Source organism: Vidua chalybeata, chromosome 31 (assembly GCF_026979565.1).
Source record: "Vidua chalybeata isolate OUT-0048 chromosome 31, bVidCha1 merged haplotype, whole genome shotgun sequence".
NCBI lineage: Eukaryota > Metazoa > Chordata > Aves > Passeriformes > Viduidae > Vidua > Vidua chalybeata.
The window spans coordinates 272,042-284,763 of record NC_071560.1 but is presented as its reverse complement, the minus strand read 5'-3'; the positions used below and the strand labels follow the sequence as shown (position 1 = coordinate 284,763).

Genomic DNA, 12,722 nt, shown 5'->3' with positions numbered 1-12,722 from the left:
GTGATACGGTGCCAGTGGATGCAACCTGTGATCCCACCAACCTAGGGGTTGCATCCAATTGCAGACGCTGCAAGGAAGGAAAAGATTCTACCTCTCCCTAACCAATACTTCCCTCACAACTACCTCAGCCCAATTATACCCCCAGTTCCTGTGTTTGTAATAAAGTTGTTTCCCTAGTTTCCCTATCCCCAAACACCCAGAGAAGAACCAGCCCCAGTACCATCTCCAGGCCCTCTCCACCTGTGTAGCAGTCACTGCAGTTGCAGCAGCAGAAGAAGCTAGGAGAAGAGGCTACCGCTCGAGAGACTGAATCAACACCACTGCTTTCTTTTTATATTTTATTAAGCGGGGAGATGTTGCATCCTAGAGTTTGGGTTTAGATTAGGGTTTTAATTTATGTTAAAATAAGTCAAGTTCTGTAATCCTGCGGAACCCCTGTGTTGTTCCCCCCCCCGCAGTTTCTGGCCCCACGCTGCCTGCTGCTGGATCTTCTCCCTCTGCCGCTCCTGTAACCACCTGCCCGTCCGGCCCCGGGAGACCCCGTGCCTGCCACTCCACACAATCCCACTTAGTCCGAGGCTCGGTGCCCACCCCTGCGGGGTTCCCTGGTTGGTCGCTGTTGCTGGCATCACCGCCACAGCAACCACCCCTATTGGCTGGAAGGCTGTGGATCCTCTCGCCCCGCCCCTCCATAAAGCCCTATCCCGCCGGCACCCAGGCGCCATTTTCTCCCATGCGAGTGCCAGGAGCGGTTGCGTCTTTCCATCGAACCGCGCCACGTGACCAATAAACCGTTCCTGCCAAGCACGGAGTAAATGGACAAATTCCTTACCTCTTTACCGGGTCCCTAGCGCACGGAAACAGAGGCTGGCCAGCCCACGCGCCCGAGACACGGAGCCGTGTCTGGGAACCCACGGCAGCAAACCCCGGCAGCACGTGGAAGCTACGCCACAGCCGGGCTCCCAAGAGCCACGTGCAGCCGGGGAGAGCGAAAACCCATGCCACAACTTCCCCTGTGCAGAATCCTCCAGCTGCTGCTCCCAGTGCAGGGTCACCCTGTGCTCACAGGCCTCTGCAACCACTGGAGAATTTGCCTCTTACCATGGCCCTCATTTCCTTGAAGTAAGGAGGTTCTCCTTAAACCATCTCGATGGTCACAATGCCAAAGGACCAGATGTCCACCTTGGGGCCATAAGGAGAACTGGTGACAACTTCTGGGGCCATCCAGTGAGCAGTGCCCACCATGGAGCTGCGCTGGTCCTGCTCAGGGCTGAGCTGAGCACAGAGGCCAAAATCAGCTGAGGACAGAAACAAACACTGTCAAAGGCAGCTGGAATGAGGAAACCAAGCACAAAGATTCCCCACTCTCAGTCTGAGAATGCAGTAGTAAAGTCAGCTGGAAAAGTCCTCAGGGCTGTAGCCAAGGAAAGATGGAACTGGACCCTTAAAGAAACCCTCAGCTTTCGTGCAGTTGCTTTTACTGATTCCCTTGGAGCTTTAGATTCCAACTCCTGCCCCTCTGGAAGGGCCATTCCCAGAGCAAAGGCACTCCTGACAGCCTGCTCCTCTCCTGAGCTCTCTGCAGGGGCAACTGCTCTCAGCTGGCAGCAGGGGCCGGGCAGTGCCCCCAGCAGCCCTTGTGGGGCTCTGGCCGTCACTGGGAAGCAGCCCCACAGCCGCAGCCCGGGAGCGCCGTGCCTGGCCAGGAACACCCACCCAGCTTGACAGAGCCGTCCATTCCCAGAAGGATGTTGGAGCTCTTCAGATCTCTGTGGATCACCCGGTTCCCATGAAGGAAATCCAGGCCCTGCAGACACTGAGAGAGAACAAGAAACACGAGGGTAAAAACCAATGGCCGGAATATATCACACAAGAAAGGACAGTTTCGGATTCTGCCAGCAGCAACTTTGCTGTGACAGGCCGGGAGTGCAGTGCAGACAAGCTCCAGGCAAACGGTTCAAGGCAAAGCTGAGAACAGCAAATCAAATCCAAAACAGACAGAGAGAACCACAACAGCAGGAAAGAGAACAAGAACAGAGTAGAAGTGCAGCGCCGCTGGCAGGCCGTTCACTGCAGGGGCTCTTTCTTCTCCAGCTCATAAAAACAACAGAGAAACAAAGCCCTGAGCATGGAGCCACTCCTGTTCTCACGCCCTGTTGGGAAGGACCATCGTGTCCAAGGCACGGCAGTCACAAGCAGGATCCCTCACCTCCCGACTGACAGCTGCCATCTCTCCTTCAGCCATGCGTGTCTGTCTGACAATGACCTGCAAAGTTCCTCCATCCATGTATTCCATCACCAGACAGAGATCTCTGTCAACAAGGAAGCTGGAAGAGGAAAACAATGGCATGGAGACCAATCTGCAGTGCTCAATTCCCCCATGGAAAAGCCTGGGGTGGAGTTTTGTTTCCAGGTCTCTTGTCAGTGAGGACAGGATCAGATGGAGAGACATTCCTGCCAGGCTGCACAGCCCTTGGAATCTGCACAGTCTAAAGGAGGAGACATCTGTGAGAAAGGAGAGGCCTTAGATGGCAAGCAGGTGAAAAATGCAGTTTAGCAACAGCCCAGATCAATGTGGAACCACAACACTGGCCCCCAGCTGGTTCAGCTTCTGAACTCATCAGTTCCACCGTTCCCTCCAGAACAAGGCAACACAACTCCCAGGGTTATCCAGGGGAGGAGGCCGTGCAGCACTTGGGACAAAAGGGGTCAGAAAACCTTTCAGAAAGTCCCTTCAGAAACAGGCAAGGCCAGTGACAAATGGGCAAATGAGGCATTTCTGGAAACAAGAACCTGGTCTTCCTGGCATCTGCAGCAATGGAAAAGGGCTGGGAAGAAGAAGGGAAATAATTTCTGCTGCGGTTTATCAGCACTTGTTGTAAGACACAGAAAACAGGGACAACTTGAAGGAAAAACCAAACCAAAGCAATGAAAGCACATGGAGGGACTGAACTGCCAGGCTGTTGTTTTGGGAAGATATGGCAGGGTCAGGCATTTTCAAATCAGGCTGCAGAGTACGGATGCCAGGAAAGGTTAAGGCAGGGCCCGTGCACGGGATAAGGCCTGAAGCACTCAGCTGTCCAAAGAGTTGACAATGTTGGGGTTCTTCTTGTCCTTCAGGAGCAGGAGCTCATTCACAGCTCGTTCCCTCTTCTGCCCTCTGACACTCATTTTCTTTATGGCCGCCTGAATGGACATTGCAGACCTTTAACTGGAGGAGTCTGTGGCAGGAGGCCGCAGCCAACACGGAGCGAGTCTTTTTGGAGTGACGGAGCCGGGCTGTGCCAAACTGCCTTGGGATGGGACACCAGAGCTCACCAAGTGCCATTCCCACAGCCCATTGCTCTGCTCGCTGGGGGCTGCTGACAGGACACATGGCCTGAGACATTTGGCCTTGCAAGCTCTGCACAAATGGCCCCTCAGCTGTCAGCCTCCAAGCTCTAACAACATTCTCTGCACCTACAGTCTTCTCAAATGGCCTCAACACTCTCATTATTATTCAAACACATTTTGCAAGCAGGAGGTAATTCTGGTTCTGTGAAAACAGAGCAGAACAGCTGGGAACCCTTTAGCAATTCTATGGGATTTGGTCATGATTTCAGATGCAACTGCTCTGGTTGGGATTGCACAACAAAGCAAACAGGCACATCCATTGCTCAGGTGATCCCTGTCACAGGCTGTCACTGACCCCAGAGCCAAACACAACTGCAGGGTTTAGGAGAGAGCTTTGCTCTGGACATCCATCTTCTCATTTCTCTCCCTCTCTCTCTGTGAACAGCTGCAGTAGGACTAAAAACCCAAATTGAGCCCAAGCAGGATGTCTCTCTAAACAGGGAAGATAAATTGGGCCTCAGTCTCCAGCACTGATGCATTCACACTTTTAGATATGAAGACCAAGCCAGCGTGTCCTGCTCTGACAGACACCGCTGCCCTCCTTGCATTCCTTTGGGCACTTCAGAAGGACCAAGTCTGTCCCAGCTGTGCTCTGCAGGCTGACACTGCTCTGCCTTCAGAGGAGCAGCCTGTGCAGGAAAGCTCTGCTGGCCCCCAAAGCTGCAGCCACAGCTCCCAGCAGAGGGGAAAGCCCTGGAGAGCTGCCAGACGTGCTGGGCGCGTTGACACCGACCTCTCCTCCTGTGGCCCTGTCCAGTCCTTTAGAAACGGTTCCGAAAGCCCTGGAGACAAAACAGCAGAGAAGAAAGAGGCAGCGCTTTAGGCCCTGGCAGTGAAAGCCAGCCCAGACAGGAGATCTCTGCTGCCTGCAGCGTTCACAAACACCTGGGTGCATCGACCCTTCCAACAACAGCGCAGCAGCCACCAGCCCTCTGCCATGCAAGGTGTGCAAGAGAAAACTGAGACCCAACAGGAAGGAATTGGGCTGGAGCAAATCCCAAATGTCCACGCTGAACTGCTTTAGTTCAAAGCCCAGGGTGAGCACTGGGTGTCTAAAGAACTGGGAAAGAATGCATTTCATCCTTTTCCATTTCCTGCCTAAGACCTGCAGGATCCACAGGGGCCCTGCCATCAGGCAGGTGATGCATTTTCCCCCAGAGTGCATCAGCTCTGTGTCTGTTACTGAATGTATGGGCTCTACTACCTGTGCTAGAACAGAGCACTTATTAGTTCATCTCTGGTTTCTGTGTCTAAACCATTAGGTTGATAATCCTGACCAGAGGATATTTTTTGAAGCAAAATATTTGAAAGAAATCTCCTTGAGAACTGGTTTCTGACAGTCACCAGATGCTGAGTGGCTCTTTTAGGCAACCCAATACCAGGGACAGAAGATCTTCCAGGTCCTGCTCCTTGCTGCAGGCAGGACACTGCCAGCCTCAGGGGCCTTTGATGGTGCCTTCTGAGCACAGTTATCAATTCTGATCAGGACTGAGAGACAGCAGGATGGTACCCCAGTGTCTGGAGGTGTTTGGAGCTCTCCTGACTTCTCACTTGGTCCTGCACCAGCACAACACCTGGACCTGCTTGTGCAGAAGTAACTGCTGTGCACTTACCCTTGGCCAATCTGCACCACTTCCAGGAATTTCTCGGCAGGCTCCGCCAGGCTCACGCTGTTCCCTGAAAGAAACCACGTGGAAGACGCTCCCTCCCAGAGTGAGACCCCGCCTTGCAGCAGAGCCAGAATGCAGCCCCCCTCCCTGGGGCCGTCAGCCCCTTGGTCTCAGCTGGGGAAGGACAATCAATGGCCCTGGAACATTCAGCTGCAGAGCAACACTGGGTGCAGCTGATGCCGAGACACACACACAGCAGCCTGCTCTGGCACACAGGAACAGAGCAGACGGACTCAGCTGCATCAGGCACCACTCCCCTCTCCCCTCTGGCTGCAGGGCTGTGCTGCTGGCAGAATGTTCAGCCCAGGATCCCACAGCCGAGGGAGGTTCAGTGTCCTCTTCCCAAGCACAGGCAGGTTCTCCGTCCTCTTCCCAAAATGCTGCAGGTTCACCATCATCTTTCCAAGCCAGGGGACGTTCACTGTCCACTTCCCATGCTGGAAGAAGTTCACCCTCCTCTTCCCAAGCCACAGGATGTCCTCTGTCCTCATCCCACACCGGGAGATGTCCGTCGTCCTCGTCCCACACCATGGGAGCTTGGCCATCCTCGTCCCACACCAGGGGACATCCACCGTCCTCGTCCCACACCGGGAGATGTCCACTGTCCTTGTCCCCCACCGCGGGAGCCTCGCCGTTGTATTCCCACACTGCGGGATGTTCGCCCTCGTCTCCCAGAACAGCGGGAAGTTCACCCTCATCTCCCGGCACTGAGGGAAGTTCACCATCGTCCCCCAGAACAGCGGGAAGCTCACTGCTCTCTTCCTCCTCTTTGGCCTCCTCTTTGGAAGCCGAGGGAGCCAGAGGAGGTGCTGGTGCTGCTTTTGTGCCCTGTGGACAGACGGCAGTGTGAGGGACGGGAATTTCTGTCTCAGTTATCACCTTCTTTATCCTCAGCTGCACATCCAACTGCACTAAGCAGAAATTGGGTTTGGAGCTGTTCAAACCAACAATGGGCTAAAGTCGACATTGCCACTTATTGTTGGGAATTCGATATTCCACCATGGCTAAAGCCAGCAAGCAATGCTCTGCCTGCAAAACCAGACCTGCAGCTCTTCAAAAGCTCTTCAGCAGAAAAGGAAAAAACTGCCAGGGATCCTTTTGCTGCTGCAAGCACACTGACAGGAATCACAGAATCACACAGAATCACAGAATAATGAGGTTGGAAGAGACCTCTAAGATCATCAAGTCCAACCTATGCCCTAACACCTCAACTAGACTATAGCACCAAGTGCCATGTCCAGTCTTTTTTTAAACACATCCAGAGATGGTGATTCTACCACCTCCCTGGGAAGACAATTCCAGTGCTTTATTCTTCTTTCAGTGAAAAATTTTTTCCTCATATCTAACCTGTACCTTCCCTGACGTAGCTTGAGACTGTGTCCCCTTGTTCTGTCAGTTGCTGCCCGGTGGAAGAGACCGACCCCACCTGTTTACAACCTCCCTTCAGGAAGTTGTAGAGAGCAATAAGGTCACCTGTAAGCCTCCTCTTCTCCAGGCTAAACAACCCCAGCTCCTTCAAACGTTACTCATAGGGCTTGTGTTCCAAGCCCCTCACCAGCCTCGTTGCCCTCCTCTGGACACGCTCAAGCATCTCAATATCCTTCCTAAAATGAGGGCCCAGAACTGGACACAGCACTCAAGATGTGGTCTCACCAGCACCGAGTACAGGGGGAGAATGACCTCCCTGCTCCTGCTGGTCACACAATTCCTAATGCAGGCCAGGATGCCATTGGCCTTCTTGGTTACCAAGGCACACTGCTGGCTCATGTTCAGCCAGCTGTCAACCAGCACCCCCAGGTCCCTTTCCGCCTGAACACTGTCCAGCCACACTGTCCCCAGCCTGTAACGCTGTAGGGGATTTTTGTGGCCAAAATGCAGAACTCGGCACTTAGACTTATTAAACTTCATACTGTTAGACTCTGCCCATCCATCCAACTGATCTAAGTCTCTCTGCAGAGCCCTCCTCCCTTCCCATAGATCAACACAAGCTCCCAGCTTAGTGTCATCTGCAAATTTACTAATGAAGGACTCGATGCCCTCATCCATGTCATCTATAAAAATATTAAATAGAACTGGTCCCAGCACAGAGCCCTGAGGGACACCACTGGTGACTGGCCGCCAGCTGGATGCAACACCATTCACCACCACTCTCTGGGCCCGGCCATCCAGCCAGTTCCTAACCCAGCGAAGAGTGCTCCTGTCCAAGCCATGGGCTGCCAGCTTTTCCAGGAGTATGCTGTGGGAGACAGTATCAAAGGCCTTGCTGAAGTCTAAATAGACAACATCCACAGCCTTTCCTGCATCTACCAGACGAGTTACCTGGTCATAGAAGGAGACCAGGTTGGTCAGACATGACCTACCCTTTGTAAACCCATGCTGACTGGGTCTGATACCCCGGCCATCTTGTAAGTGCTGTGTGATAGCACTCAGTATGAACTGCTCCATTATCTTACCTGGTACTGAGGTCAGGCTAACTGGCCTGTAATTACCAGGATCCTCCTTCCTACCTTTTTTGTAAACGGGTGTCACATTGGCCAGTTTCCAATCATCTGGAACCTCACCAGTGAGCCAGGACTCCTGATAAATGATGGAGAGCGGCTTCGCAAGCTCATCTGCCAGCTCCCTCATCACCCTAGGGTGGATCCCATCTGCTCCCATTGATTTATAAATATCCAAGTGTCCCAGCAGTTCTCTGACTGCCTCCTCTTGGAAAACAAGAGGACCATTCTGATCCCTGGCACCACCTACCAACCCCTGAGGACAGTTGTCTTGAGGACAAGCTGTCTTACCACTAAAGACTGAGGCGAAGAAAGCATTAAGCATTTCCGCCTTTTCCTCATCTTTAGTTACTAGCTTGCCTGCTCCATCCAATAAGGAACCGAGGTTGGTTATACCCTTCCTTTTACCATTAATATATTTGTAAAAACTTTTTTTATTATTTTTAACAGAAGTTGCCAAGTTAAGTTCAAAGTGAGCTTTGGCCTCCCTAATTTTTTTTCTACATGCCCTAGCAGCTCCCTTAAATACTTCCTGAGAAATCAGTCCCTCCTTAAAAAGATGATACATCTTTTTTTTTATTTCTAAGTTCCTTCAAAACCTCATTGCTCATCCAGACTGGACGTTTGCCTCATCGACTCATCTTTCGGCACACAGGGACAGTCTGTTCTTGTGCCCTCAGGATCTCTGCTTTGAAGCACACCCATCTCTCCTGGACTCCTTTGTTTTCAAGGACTGTTTCCCAAGGAACTCTCTGAATAAGTCTCTTAAATAGGCCAAAGTCTGCCCTCCGGAAGTCCAGTGTAGAGATCTTATTGATATTCCTCCTTATTTCACCAATTATCGAGAATTCTATAATTTCATGATCACTGTGCCCCAAGCGGCCTCCAACCTCCACATCACCTACCAGTCCATCTCTATTTGTGAACAGTAGGTCTAACATAGTCCCTCCCCTGGTGGGTTTGCCCACCAGTTGTGACAAAAAGTTATCCTCCACACACTCTAAAAACTTTCTAGATTGCTGTTTTTCTGCTGTATTAAGTTCCCAGCAGATGTCTGGTAGGTTGAAGTCACCTACAAGAACAAGGGCTGATGATCCTGAAACATTGTTCAGTTGTTTATAGAATAAGTTGTCCACCTCTTCATCCTGGTTGGGTGGACGATAGCAGACTCCCAGGAGAATGTCAGCCTTGGTGGCCTTCCCCTTAATTTTTACCCATAGGGACTCAACTTCATCATCATTAGTCTCAGTACCTGTGACATCCAAAACCCCCCCTAATATAAAGGGCCACCCCTCCACCTCTTCTCCCTTTTCTGTCTCTTCTGAAGAGCTTGTAGCCATCCAGTGCAGTGCTCCAACTATGTGAGTCATCCCACCACGTTTCTGTGATGGCAACTGCATCATAGCTCTGCTGTTGGACCATGGCCTCCAGCTCTTCTTGTTTGTTACCCATGCTGCGTGCATTGGTGTACATGCATCTCAGCTGGGCTGCTGATTTCTCCCCTAACACAGTCTTACCACCCTTGGGCCTGCTTCCAGACAGCCCAGCTGCATCCCCTTCCCCCTTCAAACCTAGTTTAAAGCCCTCTCAATAAGGTCTGCCAGTTCATGAGCTAAAAACCTCCTGCCCTTAACAGAGAGATGTATCCCATCTGATTCCAGTAGAGCAGGTGCCATAAAGGTTGCTCCATGATCAAAGAATCCAAAATTTTGCCGATAGCACCAACCCTTGAGCCATTTGTTAATGAAATGAGTTTTCCTATTCCTTTCATTATTTTTCTCTGCCACCAATGGGACTGAGCAGAACACTACCTGTACACCTGTCCTATCAACCACTTGACCCAGTGCCCTAAACTCCCTTTTAATCACCTTGACACTCCTCTTTTCAATCTCATCACTGCCAGCCTGGAGTATCAGCAGTGGGTAATAATCAGAGGACCGAATCAGCCTAGGAAGTCTCTCAGTGATGTTTCGTACCTGGGCCCCAGGGAGGCAGCAGACCTCCCTGTGGGATGGGTCAGGTCGACATATGGGGCCCTCTGTCCCCCTCAGAAGGGAATCACCCACTACAATTACCCTTCTTTTTTTCTTGACATTAGAGGTGGTAATCGATTTTTTAGACGAGTCATAATTGGGAGGCTCACTGGGTAGATAATTTTCTTCTAAGTCATCTGTCTGGCTGTCTAGATCTAGGGCCTCATACCTATTCTGAAGTGGCAACTGGCTAGGGGATGGGGGGCAGGAGGGATTTTTGTTATTACCACCCCGAGCAGGGACCCATTTCCACTCCCCTTCATCTACCAGGTGCCCCTCTATTGCCTGAGAATGAGAGACATATGAGCCTTCTGACTCCTGGTGGGCCTCCCTTAAAGATGTAAGGGCTGAACTCCACCAGTCTATTTCCCTTTCACTATCCCTGGTACTCCTTAATCTTTCAACTTCCTCCCTAAGCTCATCCACTAGCGAGAGGAGGTCATTCACTTGTTCACACGGTAAGCAGCCCTCCTTCACAACACCCCCTGAAGCCACTGATAAGCTCAAACACTTCAGGCAGGAATGGGTCTGTACAGACACATCCTTTTTGGAGGGCTTTACTTGGTCACATACACCTGTACCAACCACAGATTTTGACCGGGTTAGAACCATTGCTTAGGAGAAAGCCCAAGATCAATCAACCAATTAAAAAAAATACTTCACCAAACTAGCAAGAACCTGCAACCCTGCCTGCTTGCCCTGCCTGCGCGAACTGCTGCGCAAACTGCTGTGACCAAACTGCTGTGACGCTGTTTGCCTGCTCCTGTTCGCCGCGCTCCCCGGAGGTCTCTTATAATGAGTCACTCTGGAACAAAGGAAGCTCCACCTCCTGTTCCTCAGTGGCTCACTTTCCTTCTGCCTCCCAGGCTGGCACTCGGCTGCCACATGCCGAGCTCACAACTTGCTGCACAATTCCAAACACCAAAGGTTCCTTCCCCACTCACCGAAGGAGGAGCTGCTCGGGATCCACACATAAGGTGCCCTGCAAGGGAAGAGGGAACATGAACCAGATGCTGTCAGGAAAAAAACTGCCTGTGGTGGGAAATGCCACGGAGCAAGGCAACCCCGAGAGAGCATTTTGCTTTCACAGCGTCCCTGCAGGAGCCACAGTCCCTTCACACAGCAAGAGAACAGCACAAAATACTGGGCTGGGTCAGTTCTTGGCTGCACCAGCAAACGGAGGGAGTTCCAGGCTCTGCTGCCACAGACTCCCCGCTTGAGGGAACACAACCCCCCAGGGCTCATTGCAAATGCTGTGCACGCCCCGCTGGCTGCAGACACCCCCTTTTGCAGCTGCAGCTGCTGGCAGGAGCTCTCCCAAACCAATGGTGTCTTCATGGCAATTTGGTTTACAAAGCCAACTCAGGTGCAGAGGAAGAACAGAAAGCACACAGCAAGCCCAAAGCCACAGCACCGAGGGGAAACCTCGACTTATGTGCCAAGTGGGTTAAAAAATACCCTGAATACGCCACAGAGTACAGCGTGCAAACTGCAGCAACCACGTGCTGGATCATTTTGGCTGCGCTGCACACGTCTGCTGACTGTAGCCCTGCAAGCACAGAAGGAGACCCGTCAGGGGTGGGCTGGCTGCTGAGAATGCCTCGGGCAGGAGGATCCTCCGGCAACGAGCAGTGCCCACAGCCACTCTGGACACTGAGGCCTCTGTGTCCCACAGCAACGGGAACACCACGGGGACGTGGCAGTGTTCCTGTGACATCACAGCAGCAGCTCACGCGGAAACCATCAGAGCACTGGGGTTTTTGCTCGAACAAGTTCAGGGAAATCAGTTGGAATTCAAGTATTTGATGATGTAAATAGAGGAGGGGCTGCAAGCCCAGTCCGGGGAGCTGTGAGGAGCTAAAACCCTCTCTGTGCCGGGAAGGGTGTGGGGAAGGTGAGAAGAGCTTCAGGCAGAGCTCAGCCTATTCCCGGCGCCTCCAAAGACAGCAGTGCTGGATGCAGAGATCCATGGGGATGCAGAGATCCCCCTGCAGATCCATGGGTGTAATATATGATTTAAAATAAATTCGTGCTCAGGACTAAAAAAAATGCAGTATCATTTTAAATGGAATCAAGTCAAAGAACAATATACACAAGATGAATTCCTGTCTCAAAGGATGGTTATTCTGAAGGATTATTCGGTCTAGAAGATAAGCATTGAACCCATAAGATGAATATTCCTCGCCAGAACAAGATATTCGAGATTACCGTCTAACAGGATTTCAGCAATCAGAGTATTCTGGGGAAAACTCTGCACAAGAAAAGAACATGCATTAATATGTGGAAAGGGGCAAGATCCATGAGAGGGAACAGGAAGACCCCCAAGGAATCCTGCTACGTCTGAAAACAACACAAAAAACCCTGCGGAATCAGCACCTTGTGACCTGCCAGGGGCACGGAGCTGCAGAGCCTAAACCCAGCTCCGATCGCCTGGCTCGGCGCTGTTTTGCTTGTGGCTTTTCCAATTTTTACTTGGATTTGATTTAATAAATTGCTCTAATTATTAAATTGGCTGATTCATTTATAACAATGGGGCTGCAGAGATCCCCCTGCAGATCCGTGGGGATGCAGAGATCCCCCTGCAGCCCCTGGAGGAGCCAGGCTGGAGCACGGGGATGCCTGAGAGGAGGCTGTGAGCCCGTGGGCAGAGGGGCCCCCGCTGGAGCAGCCTGTCCTGGAAGGACTGAGCCCGTGGCACAGTGACCCACGCTGCAGCACTTGGAGGGGGGCTGTGCCCCAGGGGATGGACTCCGCTCGGAGAAGTTCCTGGACAAGTCTCCGGTGGGAGAGAGCGCAGGGTGCAGCAGGGGAACGACTCCTGTCCCTGAGCAGAGGGAGAAGGCACGGGGGATGAACTGAGCATGGCCCCATTCCCTGTCTCCTGCCCTGCCGGGGGAGGAGGTGCAGCTGGAAGGAGGGAGGCCTGGGGGAAAGCTGCATCCAAGGCTCTTCCTTGACTTCTCATTCTCCTGCTCGGAGCTTTTGGAGTTTTCTGCCAGAAATCTCTGCCCTGCCCCACTCCCCCCCAGGGCTTTGGGCGGTTTTCCCTTTTTGGGGGAAATCCAAGCGCTGCACTGATGCTGCTAATTAGGCGCAGGAGAAGTGGGGCTCGTGGGCTTGCCGCAGAG

General features: G+C 52.2%; 2 protein-coding genes across 4 annotated transcripts; both read right to left on the bottom strand.

Moving 5' to 3' along the window:
- Positions 1-660: 660 nt before the first annotated feature.
- LOC128801766 (serine/threonine-protein kinase PAK 3-like) lies at positions 661-11,769 on the bottom strand. Of its 3 annotated transcripts, none has more exons than XM_053967889.1 (7): positions 11,053-11,769; positions 10,539-10,576; positions 5,297-5,891; positions 5,007-5,070; positions 4,127-4,175; positions 1,717-1,816; positions 661-1,298 (listed from the first exon to the last, which is right to left on the bottom strand). In XM_053967889.1, the coding sequence occupies exons 2-7, from the start codon at positions 10,566-10,568 to the stop codon at positions 1,138-1,140; spliced, it is 999 nt and encodes a 332-aa protein (XP_053823864.1). In that variant the 5' UTR covers positions 10,569-10,576; positions 11,053-11,769; the 3' UTR covers positions 661-1,137. The 3 variants fall into 3 exon arrangements, with proteins under 3 accessions (XP_053823864.1, XP_053823863.1, XP_053823865.1); XM_053967888.1 differs by lacking the exon at positions 4,127-4,175 and adding an exon at positions 2,210-2,327; XM_053967890.1 differs by having other exon boundaries at positions 5,756-5,891.
- LOC128801765 (uncharacterized) lies at positions 7,064-10,531 on the bottom strand. The gene is made up of 2 exons (XM_053967887.1): positions 7,571-10,531; positions 7,064-7,299 (listed from the first exon to the last, which is right to left on the bottom strand). Exon 1 carries the CDS (start codon positions 10,204-10,206, stop codon positions 9,133-9,135), a length of 1,074 nt encoding a protein of 357 aa, XP_053823862.1. The 5' UTR covers positions 10,207-10,531; the 3' UTR covers positions 7,064-7,299; positions 7,571-9,132.
- Positions 11,770-12,722: the final 953 nt, after the last annotated feature.

Coding starts and splice junctions, on each gene's coding strand:
- LOC128801765 (XM_053967887.1), bottom strand. CDS start 10,206: ATGGTTCTAACCCGGTCAAAATCTGTGGTTGGTACAGGTGTATGTGAC.
- LOC128801766 (XM_053967888.1), bottom strand. CDS start 10,568: ATGTGTGGATCCCGAGCAGCTCCTCCTTCG. Junction 5,071..5,296: donor GTGGTGCCTGATGCAGCTGA/GTCCGTCTGCTC, acceptor GGTTTCTTTCAG/GGAACAGCGTGAGCCTGGCG. Junction 1,817..2,209: donor TGGCAGCTGTCAGTCGGGAG/GTGAGGGATCCT, acceptor GTTCTCTCTCAG/TGTCTGCAGGGCCTGGATTT.